General features: G+C 34.1%; 1 protein-coding gene across 2 annotated transcripts in view; it reads left to right on the forward strand.

Annotated features, from left to right (window-relative positions):
• The first annotated feature begins 1,125 nt into the window (after positions 1–1,125).
• LOC126971542 (protein bark beetle) overlaps positions 1,126–14,649 on the forward strand; it is a 65,957-nt gene continuing 52,433 nt past the window's right edge. For both annotated transcript variants that reach the window (XM_050817827.1, XM_050817828.1), the window contains exon 1: positions 1,126–1,699. In XM_050817827.1, the coding sequence (XP_050673784.1) occupies positions 1,349–1,699 (351 nt within the window). In that variant the 5' untranslated portion in view covers positions 1,126–1,348. The remainder of the gene's footprint in view (positions 1,700–14,649) is intronic.

The following is a 14,649-nucleotide window of genomic DNA, read 5'->3' on the forward strand; positions in this document are numbered from 1 at the left end:
ATACGTGCAAATAATAAAATGGCAATGAGAAATTCACAATCTCTTAAGCTGCTCTCCTGATTTCGAAAGAAAATTCAGACTTTATTTTACGTTTGGAGAGCTACAGTTTGGACCAAGATGTTTTAAGTGGTAATAGATATTCAATAATGAAATATATTATAGAAATTTACTTTCATATTCGGCTTGAATATGAATATAAAATTAAAATTTGAGTAAGGAAACTATAAGAAATCATTTTAATAAGCTTGTTTTGTATAAAAGTCAATAATAAATAAGGGATTTATTATTAATTAAGATAGGGATAAATTTTCTGCCAGGCAACGTTAATATTTGTTCAGAATCGTTTTATTTGTTCTTGTCTGCCTTAAATTTTAATTTACTTTAAATGCCTTTCTAAATACTTGATTTTAAAGATAAATCGCACGATAAACTTAACTGTCGAAATCCACCCAGCCATTTCGCAGATATGATGTAATAAAAAATAAGGAACAAACGTGCCAAAAAAGGTGTCAGATTATATCTCATTATGGACCCGTTCAATCTGATTGATAGGAATTAAATACAGAAATTAGGAAATAATTATGAGTTTTGATTTTTTTTGTAACTATCTACACTTAATATTTACATCTTATGTTATATAATATAATCTAACTATAGTATAAGAAAGTAAAACATTTTTTTCATTGGGAAGCTGTTATCATCGATAGTCCTAAAATGTATGTACACCACTAGCTAACGCACTCATCGACAAATCCAAATCATGCATTAACTGGAGTTTAGCTTGTCTATGAACATTATACATGCGTTAGTCGGTAGTCTATAACAAGATTACCTTTTTATTAAATATAATATTTTCAGTATGGCAACTTTCAATGATCGAGAATGGATCTGAATTTTAGTATCCATTCACGTAAGGAATGATAGAAGGGAATGAACTTTAATTAATGACAATTGACAACTACACAACTTTACCTACTCTGTGGCCTATGTAGTATACGTCACGGAGGGAGGCCAAAAGAGGCTTTACTACAAAATGAATGAGGAATGCCGCAGAGGTAGAGGGTAGGGAGGAGGTATGGAAACTACGAAGTACGAACCGGCCAAACCGCTTTTGTCAACGGTCGCGCGGTGGCGCGTATTTTCGCTTGTTTTTCATTTCATCTAGTAACTCTACCTTTGTTTATAAATCTTTGAGTTATAATGCGGCAAATAGTATAAATTTTCTGTGAATAAATTTTGAATGTGAGATACTTTTAAACAGTAAATATAAAGTTACCTGTGCGATGAATAAAGGTGTTTTGTGTAATCTATCACAAGTGTATTGTGATATGAATTTAGTGCACGCTCAATGAATTGGAAGTGGAGAAACATGGGGCTTCAAAAGAGACACAGCCAGTTTAGTGATACTAAATATAAGTGGCGGACAGCATTATTGGTGTTATGTGTGTGTTACTGTGATTGTCAGGAATTGAGGTCGGAGATAGACCCGTATTTAGTAAACAAGACTTTAGACCTAACGGAGCTACCTGGGGGAACTTTGACAGGAGGTTCGACGGTGTGGAGGAAAGAGGGTAGCCCGTACTTATTACGAGATGATCTCCTCATTGAACGAGAAGCGGAGCTGGTCGTAGAAGCTGGAGTTGTGGTCCGGTTCGCGCCGATGATCGGGATTACCGTTCGTGGGAAACTTGTGGCTGCGGTAAGACAATGAAACTGGTCTTGGGCCTGTGCGACTAATTATGTAGGTTACGCGATCGAAAGGAGTTTTAACAATTAATTCTTAGTTTACAAAGTGAGAACCGACAATAATAAATAATTAAGAAAGACAATGGATTAAGTACGCGCTTTCTTTAAATTTCTTTTTCTACCAGATACAATTTATTATATTATAAGTCCAACTAAGTAGCGATCAGTATAAATACTTTTTTGATATGAGATATTAAAGGGAATCTTTTAAACGTTACAAATTCTTATTGGATTATAAGCAGCTTACCGCGTAGATTTCGTATACCTATATCAGATCAGATTTTATTCACAATATAATTTGATGAATTTTTTTCGCGGAACCGTAATTTAAGTTCAAAAGTACCGTCAAAATAGGTAGCTTTTTCGAAAATGGACATTACTTATAATGATATTTTTTTTACCATAAAATGAACGAGAAGGTTATACCTAATTATATATGTAAGTATAAATATGTGTTAATACAATGTCTTACAAAAGGCGGGTTAAATTTTGCATGCAAATATAAAAAAAGTTTGTGTGTGATCAGTCACAAACTATAATTAATTAATACGACTGTTTTATAGTGAGTGATCACTTTAAAGTGTTTTTTTTGCATCCGAAAGTGACCTTACATTGTACAAGAAATCAAGAATTCAGCTGCATTAAACATATATGCAATAAAGCTGCATCTTAAACTTTTTTTTTAAATTTTAAACGTATGTGTAGTTAGTGGCGCTTACCTGTTCGTTGTTGTGAGTATCTACTTATAGATCTTGGGAATTATTTACGTATATATCTAGACTCTATCGAGTCCCAGGAATATTAGGTTAGTGTGCATGCACTGCTCAAAATAATCATAATATTTGTTCGTGTGCTCTGTACTACAAGCTTACATACGAAGCCTATATTAAAAATAATAATTAATAATTATAAAATGTGTTCATCGCTCCGTCGGAATAATAATTATTAAATATTTACGTAATGAGCTTACAGGTTAAATACTAAACTGTAACTAATAATCCCAATTCACTCGAATAATTATTTAATCATTCATAATTAGTGTATTTTAAGTGTAAAAAACTGTCTCAACCTCACGTGGATTTGTTGAGTTTCGATACGAATCCTATTTTTGATTATTTAACTAACGAATTCTATGAATTTTCGATGCAAAATAATAATGCATCATGTTTCATTGCATATTTCATTGCAATAAAAAACTCTTAGTAGGTACTTGGTTATAGAATATGCATGAAATGTAGATGTTTATGTGTGGAAGGCTTTATTTAGCGACAATCCATGTGTACATCGGTACATTTTAAGTTTTTTCTTTGAGAATAATAATTATGTGATCCGAATCTCGCAAATTCTATAAGTTATGGTCTATAATGTTAAGTTATACAAATTAAATTTGCCTCAGTGCCGCGCGTTCATCAAGCCCTAAAGGTTGAACTGATTTGGCCTAGGAAAAACTAGTTTGTCCTAAAATCTGGTTTGGCCGGTAACATACATAACATTAACACAAAGTAAACACGTTGGTGTCTACCCAATGCCGAATATGTATCTACAGCGAATACGTTTGCCGATAATTATCACTTAATTAAAATACAGTGATGCTATATAATATATTACCATTAGTTTTTAATTACGCACCGAAAACTTCAGGAAATCTAAGACATCGTCAATAACATTCTGTCAATTGTTTTCTTACAGGATAATATTTAAAAAGTACAAAATAAGTTTTAAATACCTAGTTATATATGTACAGATTCTAATTGATCTATTATAGCGTGATTTTTGTTTTTATACCCCCTTATTCATAATTGTCTGCTAACTTAAAGCATTGCTAATTCTCACTCTGTCTTCTTCTATTGACCTAAGTCAGAATGAGAAAAAATACTCCTTAGCGGCTGTTTAAAGTTAGCGGACCATTATGAATAAGGGGGTTAAAGTTCATATTCATTACTCAGTCATAAATTAAAGTAAATAAATTGTAGTTATCATCTCATTTGTATAAATAAATAAAAAAACACAACTTATGTTTTTATTTGACACAATAAAATGTTCCTTTCAAAGTGACCCACATGTTGTACAAAGCATATTCCTCGGAGGGCTTAGATAATATGTTTGATAAATTACGCCACACTATCAGATAATATGATAAGCCGTACGGACTCCCGATAATCATGTTTACTATTCACCTGCCCGTAATTTTATTGATTTTGTGAAATCGTTAGATATCTCTTTCAACAGAAATAGCCTGGCCTGTTTTCATCGGTTGTCTAACAAGACAACCGATGAAAACAGGCCAGGAATACTAGTTTAGTGTGCGTGACAAGCTACGTATTACACTCGCGATTTGTATGACACTTTGTGTTATGTTGTTGTATGCGTGTATTGCTCAAAGTAGAGGTTAGTTCTAAATTCAATATTTTTTGACGTTTTCACAGCTGTCAAAGTCTATCTAGACTTTAATCTAAGCACGTACAATATGTCCTTGAATCTTTTCTGAAGTGATAAAATGGAGGTCTAAATAATGATTTTTTTTTAGAAAACAATTGAAATGTAATTTGTCCAGTTAGTTACAAAATTTAACAGGGCACTTACCTGAAATACTACACTTGATCCTTTTTTAAGTTTGGATATGCTGTTATTTGGATAGTCTTTACTGAACACTTTGTTATTGCGTGGCGTTGTATTCAAAGCGCGGTCGAAACATAACTGAACGAAAACTCTGCCTCATAGAAGCGTAGGTAGAGTTTTTCTTTACACAATTTTTGAGCGTAATTGTGAGTCCAGTTATTTATTCTATGTCAATGTATTTGACAAATACTAATTAGAACTTTTTTTTATATTCAGAAGCTTGCGAAAATTATAGGCTTTTTTTATGAAAATATGGGACGAGACGTTTAGCTGATGGTAATTGATACGACATGCCCATAACAATGTAGTGCCGCTCATGATTTTTGAAAAACCCAAAAATTCTAAGCGGCACTACAATTGCGCTCGTCACCTTGAGACATAAGATGTTAACTCTCATTTGCCCAGTAATTTCACTAGCTAGACCTTCAGACCGAAACACAATGAAACAAAAGGAGCCTCCCACTGGTAAACTGGGCGTAGATGGAATTTGAGTGGTGAGTTTAATAGTGTATGCGCATGTATACCTATACAGAGGTTACCAAATAATTAAAGATCTCACTTTCTGACATGACAAATTATGAGTCATTTCTGATGCAGTTGTCCCGTCCCACGTTACGACATGGTCACGACAGATGTTCTGATGCGCCGCTGTGACCCGGTCGGAACTCATGACCTCAACATTGGCTAATTCAATCATGGTTCCTAGTGACCTATGGCTTTTAAATCTTTGTTCGACACGCGAGTATAAATGTTGATTTTCTTAAAATTTGGTTAATTAATATATTATATTACGTAAACTGACGTCTTTCTTCTAACCAAACAATTATGGTGATCTTAAAATAAGCCTTTTGATATTTTTTTTTCGGCAGAAAAATTGTCCAAATGAATGCCAATCGAACATTCGCCTACAATAAAGCAATATGGGTTTTTTAGGCTGTTTCTTTGGATTTTCCATAATAATAAATTATACAGTAGAATCTATCAGTCTAAGCTTAGTTTAAGTTTTGAGTTTATCGTGATCAGACAGGGGACTGCGGATGTTTTAAGTGAATGTCTATACATTCAAAAGAAGAAGACAGAAGTAACGTATGTTCTCAAACTTAGATTAGGTAACTTATAGTCTCTTAGTGTAAGACAACCGATAAAAACAGGCCAGGAATATTGGTTTAGTGTGCGTGAGAAGCTACATCTTACACTCGCGATTTGTGTGACACTTTGTGTTAGTGTGTGTTAATTACTCAAAATAACCTCTATTTTAGTTATAGTTCTAAACTCAATTTTTCGACGTCTTCACAGCGGTCATAATCTATCTAGATGTATAAATGATCTAAGTTCTCAAAACTCCTTTAAAACGCGAAGTTCTTGAACTTCTAAGCGCTCTTAATATAAATAAAAGAAATCTGGACAATTAATTTAATAAATAAATTAATTTATTTTAATTTAATGTTATTGTAGCTGTTTCTCATTAAAACACGAATAAAACTACATTTTTTTAAATTGAAACCTAGCTAGATCGATTTTTCGCCCCCGCATCACCTGTATACTAAATTTTATGAAAGGTTTCCGAGATTCAGATTATGCAATATATGTATACAAGAATTGCTCGTTTAAAGATATAAGATTAATATATCTAATGGTGTTCATAAGTTATATTGATGTTCAAGAATCAAGATAATCGTAATCTAGTCCCAAATACATTTGATTTTTAAAATAACACTTTGTCAGTATTTCTTTTATTACAATAATTATCTTGTATCTTACTTAACGTTCCTTTCTTTTCGAAACTGTTTACTTTCGCTATCTTACGATATTTCGAGTAAAACTGGTTCCAAGCGCACCCTATTTTTTACCCTCATAAAAGTGAATTCTCTACAAAAAATGATGCGTTATCCTGTCACGCAACATGATAGTTTTTTTTTAAGTCGAACCCCTCATAATGGGCAAAGGTGAACAGGCGGCATCTATGAATATATTAATTTTGTCGTTCGTGGCATTGCAACACGTGCCGGGTGCATATAGTTATAGTGTGTTGATATATTATGTACTAGCTGACCCGACAGACGTTGTTCTGTACATAATAAATAAATACTAATCTTTTATGAATTTGTCAATAATATTTCATAACATCAAGAATTATTATATCGTAAAATATGCTTCCAGATCTTATAATGAAATTGTTTCACAGCAGACCTGTCAAACCGTGCGGCAATAAATTCACTCATAGAAAATATGTCCATAGAAAACAAATATTGGAAATATAAATAATTAGGGATGGAATTCCGTAAAATCCGTTCTTAGCTGACCTCTACTCGGTGAAAAGAATATTCCTACCAAATTTCAAGCCTTTAACTCTAATGGTTCCAGAGATATCGTGATGAGTGACTATATACGTGGAAATATCTTATATAAATGTAGATAAAGATATATCATTACTACGAATGCCAATGTTTCTAAATACAAAGGGTAATATTACATGAAATTTAAAAATAAAACTGCAAATCGTGTGTCAGTCACTATAAAATAATTTGTTTTGCAGTCGAAAGTGACCTTGCATTGTACAAGAAGTCAAGAATCATTAAGCTGCATGTTTTTAAACTTTTTGTTGCAATTTTAATAACGTAAGTATAGTTAAGATACTTAATATATTCAAAGTACTCTTAACATCACATTAAGAATAAGTACATGCCTACCTAGTTACTATATATTATGTGCCCCCTTGGATTATTCGATTATTATATGATATTTATAATTATGGGATAACTGAGCTGGTGTTTTCCGTTGTATGATTATTGTCAACCACATTATTGTGTCTACATAATTTGGAAATGACGCGACCGGAGATTCTTATTCTAGCAAATTAACTCAACATATAAATTATAATTAATGGTTTCCTTCTCCAATACCTAAATCTGGATGACTCTTTTCGTATTACGATTTTCTTTCTTTTATTTAAGATAACTAATATAATAATTATCTAAAAATAATAACATACAATCCAACAATATCTTTCAATAATTGGCAAGATATAGAAATTGAAAAATGAATTCAACAAAGTTGGAATAAATATTGGAGACAAAAGTTAATTTATAAAAACAGAGATATTGATAGCAGTTGAAAAACGAAGACTTTCAATAGCTGTATAATCCCGTCCCTAATGTATGGCTCTCAGACATGGGCCTTGAATTAGAGCCATCTTAGGGAAGTCAAAACAGCACAGCGAAACATGGAAAGAATTTTTATAAACATAAGGTTAATAGATTAGATACCAAATAAAAATATAAGACAAAAAGTTAATTACAAGATGTAGCAAGAAAAACGAAAAGAATGAAATGGAACTGGGCAGGAAATATAACAAGATCTAGCAATCGCTGGAGTAGTCTGGTCACATCATGGTATCCGAGAGACGCAAAACGAAAAAGAGGCATAACTACCACCAGGTGGACCGACGAAATAATTGCCCTTGAAGGAGTACTCTAGACCCTATCAACAACCGACAAAATATTGTGGACGAAAAAGGGGGAGGCCTTCGCCCAGCAGCGGGATGAAATATAAACTAGAATAAGACTAACAGTATTGTATTATTAAAAGTAGTTTTATAGCTTAAATAAATAAATATATACATAATAATATTCTGCAACACGCTAAACTTTATAAGTACGTTCACCAAAGTAATTTTGATCTCTATTTTGCAAATAAAGTTCATCAACATGCACCGGTTCTAAGTTAACAGCTAGCACTCAGAATGTTATATTATCTAATGTAGTGCCTGACTGATGGCAAATAATAGCTATTTTCGCATATTGTGACTCGTCATTATATCCCGATTGTCCATCCTCAAGTTTTCCTTTGAGATGGAGATCTATGGTTTATTTATCGTTACCGACACGTTCTTGGCACCTGCTTACACAACCGTCGAGCCCACAATAAAAGTGATTGCTATCATTGTTGAATTAGGTCCGCCCTATCAAAATCGTGCCAAGTTCTGCAAACACAGATAATGGTTTATGCAACAAACGGTACTTCAAGTGATCAAATATTTTATTTGCGGCCCGCATAAGGATCGCGTTATGATATCATTCTGTTTTATTTTTAAAATAATGAATACTAGCTTTTACCCGCGACTTCGTCCATGTCGAATAGTTTGGGCAATTTCTTTTTTAGGATACTTTTCAAATAACACACAAACATTCTGCCCTTTCCGCTGCTGACGCGCATATCCCTTGTCAATTTGGACTGTCTATGTGTGCAATTATTGGTGTTTTGAGCAGGTTATTAACTGTATAATAGATCCTGTAGATGGCGTCACAACCTGAGAGTTGAACAAGACATACCAAGATTTACGTTCGTTGCATCACTCGGATGGTTTGCTCAGTTGGTAAGAGCGCTTGGACGGAACCCGAGAGCTGCGGGTTCGAGTCCACCATCGTCTATGAATTTTGATACAAATTAATTTTGTATATATTACTATATGTTGCGCAGGATATCGATCCCTTAGCGAAATGTTCGCTTTATAAATCCAATAGGAATCCATCACGTTAATTAGGCCATCTACCTGAATGTGAACGACCTCTTATCTGAGCAATCCATGTCGCTCACGCTGCAACAGTTAAGTTGAGTAACCTTCGCTGCTATTAGCTGACTAGTTCTAATGCTGTAGTAACCTTGGGCTGGTACCGGCGCTATGATTCACCCATTTACTTACTACATGATTAAGTGACGAATTAACTTTACTCTGTAACTTGCATGTGTCTAATCTATTGTTTTTCAAGTGCTTTTAAAAATACTCAGTCAATTGTTTACCAAATTACATGTGTTAAATTTATTCTAATCGAACTGCCTATGCTAAGGCTGAGATGTATAGATCGTACTAAGAGTTTGCTCAGATTTTACTGACGGAAAACCTAGCTGAGTGTGATAAAACTGAAACTTAACTTTAGCATTAGGCTGTCTTAGCTTAATTTCATCAATTAAATGACTATAAAAACGAAATCAAAGATTATGCTATGTTTGTACTTAGCAAAGTTTTACGTAAGTAAAGTCTGAGCAATGTCTAAGTATGCTCTATAGAACTCATCCTAAATCTTTTCTTTTAAATCTTATCTTGTACTCCTCCATTAATTTCCACTCGTTCCTCTTTTACAATTCCTGTCTACATCTTTCCTGCTGTTTCTACTATGTCGTCGCTCCATCTCATATTAGGCCTGCATCTATTTCGTTTCCTATTCAAAGGGTACCAGTTCGTTACTTCTTGGACCATCTTTCGTCTTTTGTTCTTTGTATATGTCCAGCCCATTTCCATTTCCAAACGTAGAACAGATAAGGCTACATCTTTTGCTTTGGTTTTCTTTCTTATTGTGATATTATTAAATTTTGTATCTTAGTCTTACTGGCCTATGCCAGTTTTACCAAATTACATGTGTTAAATTTATATTTTTTATATTTACCAAATTACATGTGTTAAATTTATATTTATATTTTATATATTATTTAGTCTATACTTAGCCTGAGATCTATAGAGCGTACTTAAACTTTGAAAAATGACTATAAAAACGAAATAAAAGATGATGCTAACTTCATACTTAGCAAAGTTTTACGTAAGTAAGTGCTCTGTGAACGGCTGGATCACTTGGCGTTGCGTAGAGATGTCGCTTCATTGTGTGTCTTCTACCGCATTTATCACGGGGAGTTTTCCGAAGAGCTGTTAAACCTGATTCCTACCGCCGAATTCCACATTCGCACGACACGCCACAAGTTAGGTTATCATCCTCACCATCTGGATGTGTGGCGGTCCTCCACAGTGCGGTATTCAAGGAGCTTTCTTCCACGTACTACAAAGCTATGGAATGAACGGCCTTGTGCGGTGTTTCCAGGACGATACGACATGGGTACCTTCAAAAAAGCGCGTACACCTTCCTTAAATGCCGGCAACGCTCCTGTGATTCCTCTTGTGTTGCAAGAGATTGTGGGCGGCGGTGATCACTTAACAACAGGTGACCGGCTTGCTCGTTTGTCCTCCTATTCCATAAAAAAAAGTAAAGTCTGAGCAAAGTCTGATTATGCTCTATAGAACTCATCCTAAATCTTTTCTTTTTGATGTTATCTTGTACTATTTGGGACTTTTCAAGTCCTTCACACGGGTTTAACCTGTTTTGGCCTAGTCTTCGTTCTTCACACAAGTGAAATAACGCTAGTTTTTAAGGTTACATAGATATTGTATTCCGATTGCCTTTGGGTTGAATCCATGCTCTAAATGCACTAAATAATTGCTCAAAAAGAACATGAGAGGTTATTTAAAAACATACAAGCAATTATGAATTTAATTCTGGTGCCCTCTATCGGCCGTTCCCAATATTAAGTCTATCTCCGGTTGTGGCCTACTTGAGATAAAAATCGTAACTATCGTTGACTTTTCTGTCCTAATAAACTTATCGATGGTAACTCACCTTATCCGTATACGCTGTCTGTTAATGGGAGGACGTATAGCTTACCAGCGATAGAAGTTTGTATGGAAATTGCAATTCACGCGTCCCAATATAAGGCGATAAGAATGACTTATCGGGTATATTGGGACATCTTCAGATTATTGACAGCTGATTACTGACAGGAGAAGATATTAATTTATCTCTATCTGTAGATATTGGTATATATGTAGTATATTGGGAACGGCCGTATGCCTAATATATTATATTAATTCCAATCTCCAAAGTTTTATCAATTTAGATTCACGCGTAGTCCACGTAACTGCATTTTACATTGAAAACCCGTAAAGCTGCTATTTATAAGAACAGTTTCCAATAAGAAACGGTTCAATTGGTTTCACTTTTACAGTGATTCACACAGCGCATATGTGTACTGACTCACCGAAACGGTTTCATAACAATTATTAAAGATTTAAGTCTTTTATATAGAAACTTATAAGGTCGGAAAATTGACATGAATATTTTTTTTATTCTTTGTTGAGCATCCTCTATAAGGGTTAAACATTAAACAATCTCTTTCATGGACTTATTTTTATATATAGCTTTATTTCGTTACATCTATACATTAAGGGCCGATTTTTCAATCCTCAGTTAAACAACTAGATAAGAGAAATTCGACGGATAGCGCAATTTCGAATTTTTCAACAGGCAGATAGAAGTTATCGAACGAATTAAGACTATATCGGCTGATTATATTTATCGGCCCCTTTCGGAGCCGGTTAGGAGCTATCGGTGGGATAATTAGGACGTGTTTTTAAGTTTTTTAGGCTATATTTGTAGATAAGTCATACTCTAGTTATAAGTTTATTTTCTATGCTCATGTCAAAAGATCTAATAACTATCATCTTTTGACGACAACACACGTAATTTATGTTATTACTATCTAATATGGTAGAAATTATAATATAATGGATATTTTTGAGATAATTGACGACTTCGCGATTGAAGAAGAAATCCATTTCCTCAACAACAACGAAAACAATATTAAATTGAAATAAACTGAACAAATAAACGAGTGAATTAGAGGTTTGTTGTTATTAATTGTTGTGATAAATGTCTAATGTCAAACAAGCATCCTTTGACCTTTCTCTGTCTTATGCGTTAAATAATATATATGTCCATCTCGCTTGCACGTATGAAGTGTGAAGTTGCTTCGACAATACCACAGACAACTATTCTTTGGATAAAAAGCGATTGAAAAATTCAAAACTTTTAATCGTTAGATAAACAGTAAGTTAATTTTATTCTCTCGATAGTTATCTGGTGATTTATCTGAGGCTTGAAAAATCGGCCCATAGGCATTTACTCATGAATTGTATTTATTTGTACATACATACATACATACTCTTGCAACTCTTGTCTACATCTTTCGTGCTGTTTCTTCTATGTCATCGCTTCAACTCTTATTAGGCCTGCCTCTTTTTCGTTTCCTATTCTTAGGGTACCAGTACTACTTTGGACCATCTTTCGTCTTTTGTTCTTTGTATATGTTCAGCCAACTTCGATTTCCAAACGTAGAACAGATAAGGAATAATAATAAATCTTTTGCTTTGGTTTTCTTTCTTATTGTGATATTACTAATTTTGTCTCTTAGTCTTACTTGCATAGACTTAGCTTGAGATGTATAGAGCGTAGTAAGGGTTATATAAATACTTAGCAAGACTTTGCTCGGGCTTTACTTAAGGCGACACTAAATGCCAGCGACCTTGAGCGATATGAGTTCACGGCTGCCGGCCCGCCATCTATGTAATAAAGCCAACATTTTCAAAATTCTTGGGTGGAAAACAGTATATATGCTTACAATCCTCGTTATTCACTACTAATCTAAATAAATGAACCTACACAAAAAAATACAAGCTATAAGAATAACTTTTCTGAGAGAAGTACCAAAAAAAAAATGCGTCACGCCATGCCAAAAAACTTGTTTAACTTCAAAGAAAAGTGGTAGTTCAAAAAAGCTCGGCAGTGTTAACTATAACCAACAGCAAGCATTAGCAACCTACAAATAAGACTTAAGGATATGTGTAACAGGATTAAGTAGTGTTAATAGCTCGAAATGCTATACTTTCACCACAAAACTTGTCTAAAAACACCATGTTTGCGTGTTTTCTGCTTACTCGTCGCCTTAAGTAAAACTTAGCTGACTGTAAGCTTAGCATAATATTATATTTCGTTTTTATAGTCATTTGACAGCTGAATTTATGCTGAGCTTAAGGTAAGAAGACAGCACAATGCAAAAGTCAAGTTCGCGTTATATCACACTCAGCTACAATTATTTGTCAATGAATGCGTTCAGGGTCGTAAATTTCATATAGGTAATTAGGCAGTGCCTACACTGGTTATGAACCTAAATAAAAATAGCACTAGCACTGTTAAAGTTAATTCAGTTAAATTTGGTTCCGTTATTTTATAATCAAACTTCTACTTAAGACCCAGTCATAAAATTTTTCCTTACGCTAGGTACTAAATACCTACGGTAAGCAATAATTTCGTATTCCAAAGCTCAACTAGTTACAGCCGCAATGCCTACCTTAATAGAAAACCAATGCACGCCCTTGTATGAGTTAAAAGACATAAAAGGCTTTTATTTTCTCAAAATTGATTCCTTTAGAATTCTTTTTGATGTTTTCTAATAACTACTGGATACTACTACCGCTTCGGAAACAAATGGCGCTCTGAGAGAGAAGAAGCGGCGCAAGAAACTCTCATCAGCATTCTTTTTTTGCACTCTTTTCAATAATAATACAATATTGTACAGTCATTTCTATCGCTATAAAATAATCACAAGCTAGCCCAGGCTGTCCGATCATTTAGATATCCAGCAGTGGAGTAATAGGATTTACGTAAGAGCCATTTTTTTATAAAACATTTAAATTTATTTATAGGTAATGCCTGAACAGTGGCTGGTACTTTATTATAGAAGTGTATACATTTGCCCTTAAAGCTATTATGTATCTTACGAAGCCTACTAGAATTAGGTACAAGCAAGTTAGCTAGTATATTCAAAATACTTAGGAGATAACTCTAACCGTGGCTGACTGCTTATGACTTGTTGTAACATCAGTTACAATAACAATAGATTCGCTTTCCTTTTCTATCTCGCTGTATCTCCGTTAGAGAATTTCTTCTCTTTCGCACGCTATGTTTTTCGTATGCTTATATTTAGTAAGTATATGATCTCCTAGTTTGATATATCAGTAGATATGACTTCAAATAGCGATAATTTAAAATTTAACTCACTATAATTCTGTTGAAAAAACCTCTATTTTTTTTAGACGAGCAGGACGTTCAACTGATGGTAATTGGTACGCTCTGCCCATTACAATGCAGTGCCTTTCAGGATTCTTGAAAAACCTGAAAACTCTGACCGGCACTACAATTGCGCTCGTCACCTTTAGACATAAGATGTTAAGTCTCATTTGCCCAGTAATTACATTAGCTACGGCGCCCTTCATACTGAAACACGATAATGTTTACACATTACTGCTTCACGGCAGAAATAGGCGTCGTTGTGGTATCCATAATCTAGCCGGCATCCTGTGCAAAGGAGCTTCCCACTGGTAAATATACTCTATAGTATATTTAAGTACTTGTACTTAAGTACCGCTTGTACTTATACAATATACTGTCATGAGTGAAAGGATATAAAATATGCTTAATATGAGTTCACTGGCTGTCCTTCAGATTTTTTTTCTGAAATTTCCCGCTTTTTTTTCATTTATTGTGGAAAAAGAGGACTAACGAGTGTACGGGTCACCTGGTGTGAAGTGATCCCGTTGCCCACATTCTCTTACAACACCAGAGG

This window comes from Leptidea sinapis, chromosome 24 (genome assembly GCF_905404315.1).
Source record: "Leptidea sinapis chromosome 24, ilLepSina1.1, whole genome shotgun sequence".
Taxonomy (NCBI): Eukaryota; Metazoa; Arthropoda; class Insecta; order Lepidoptera; family Pieridae; genus Leptidea; species Leptidea sinapis.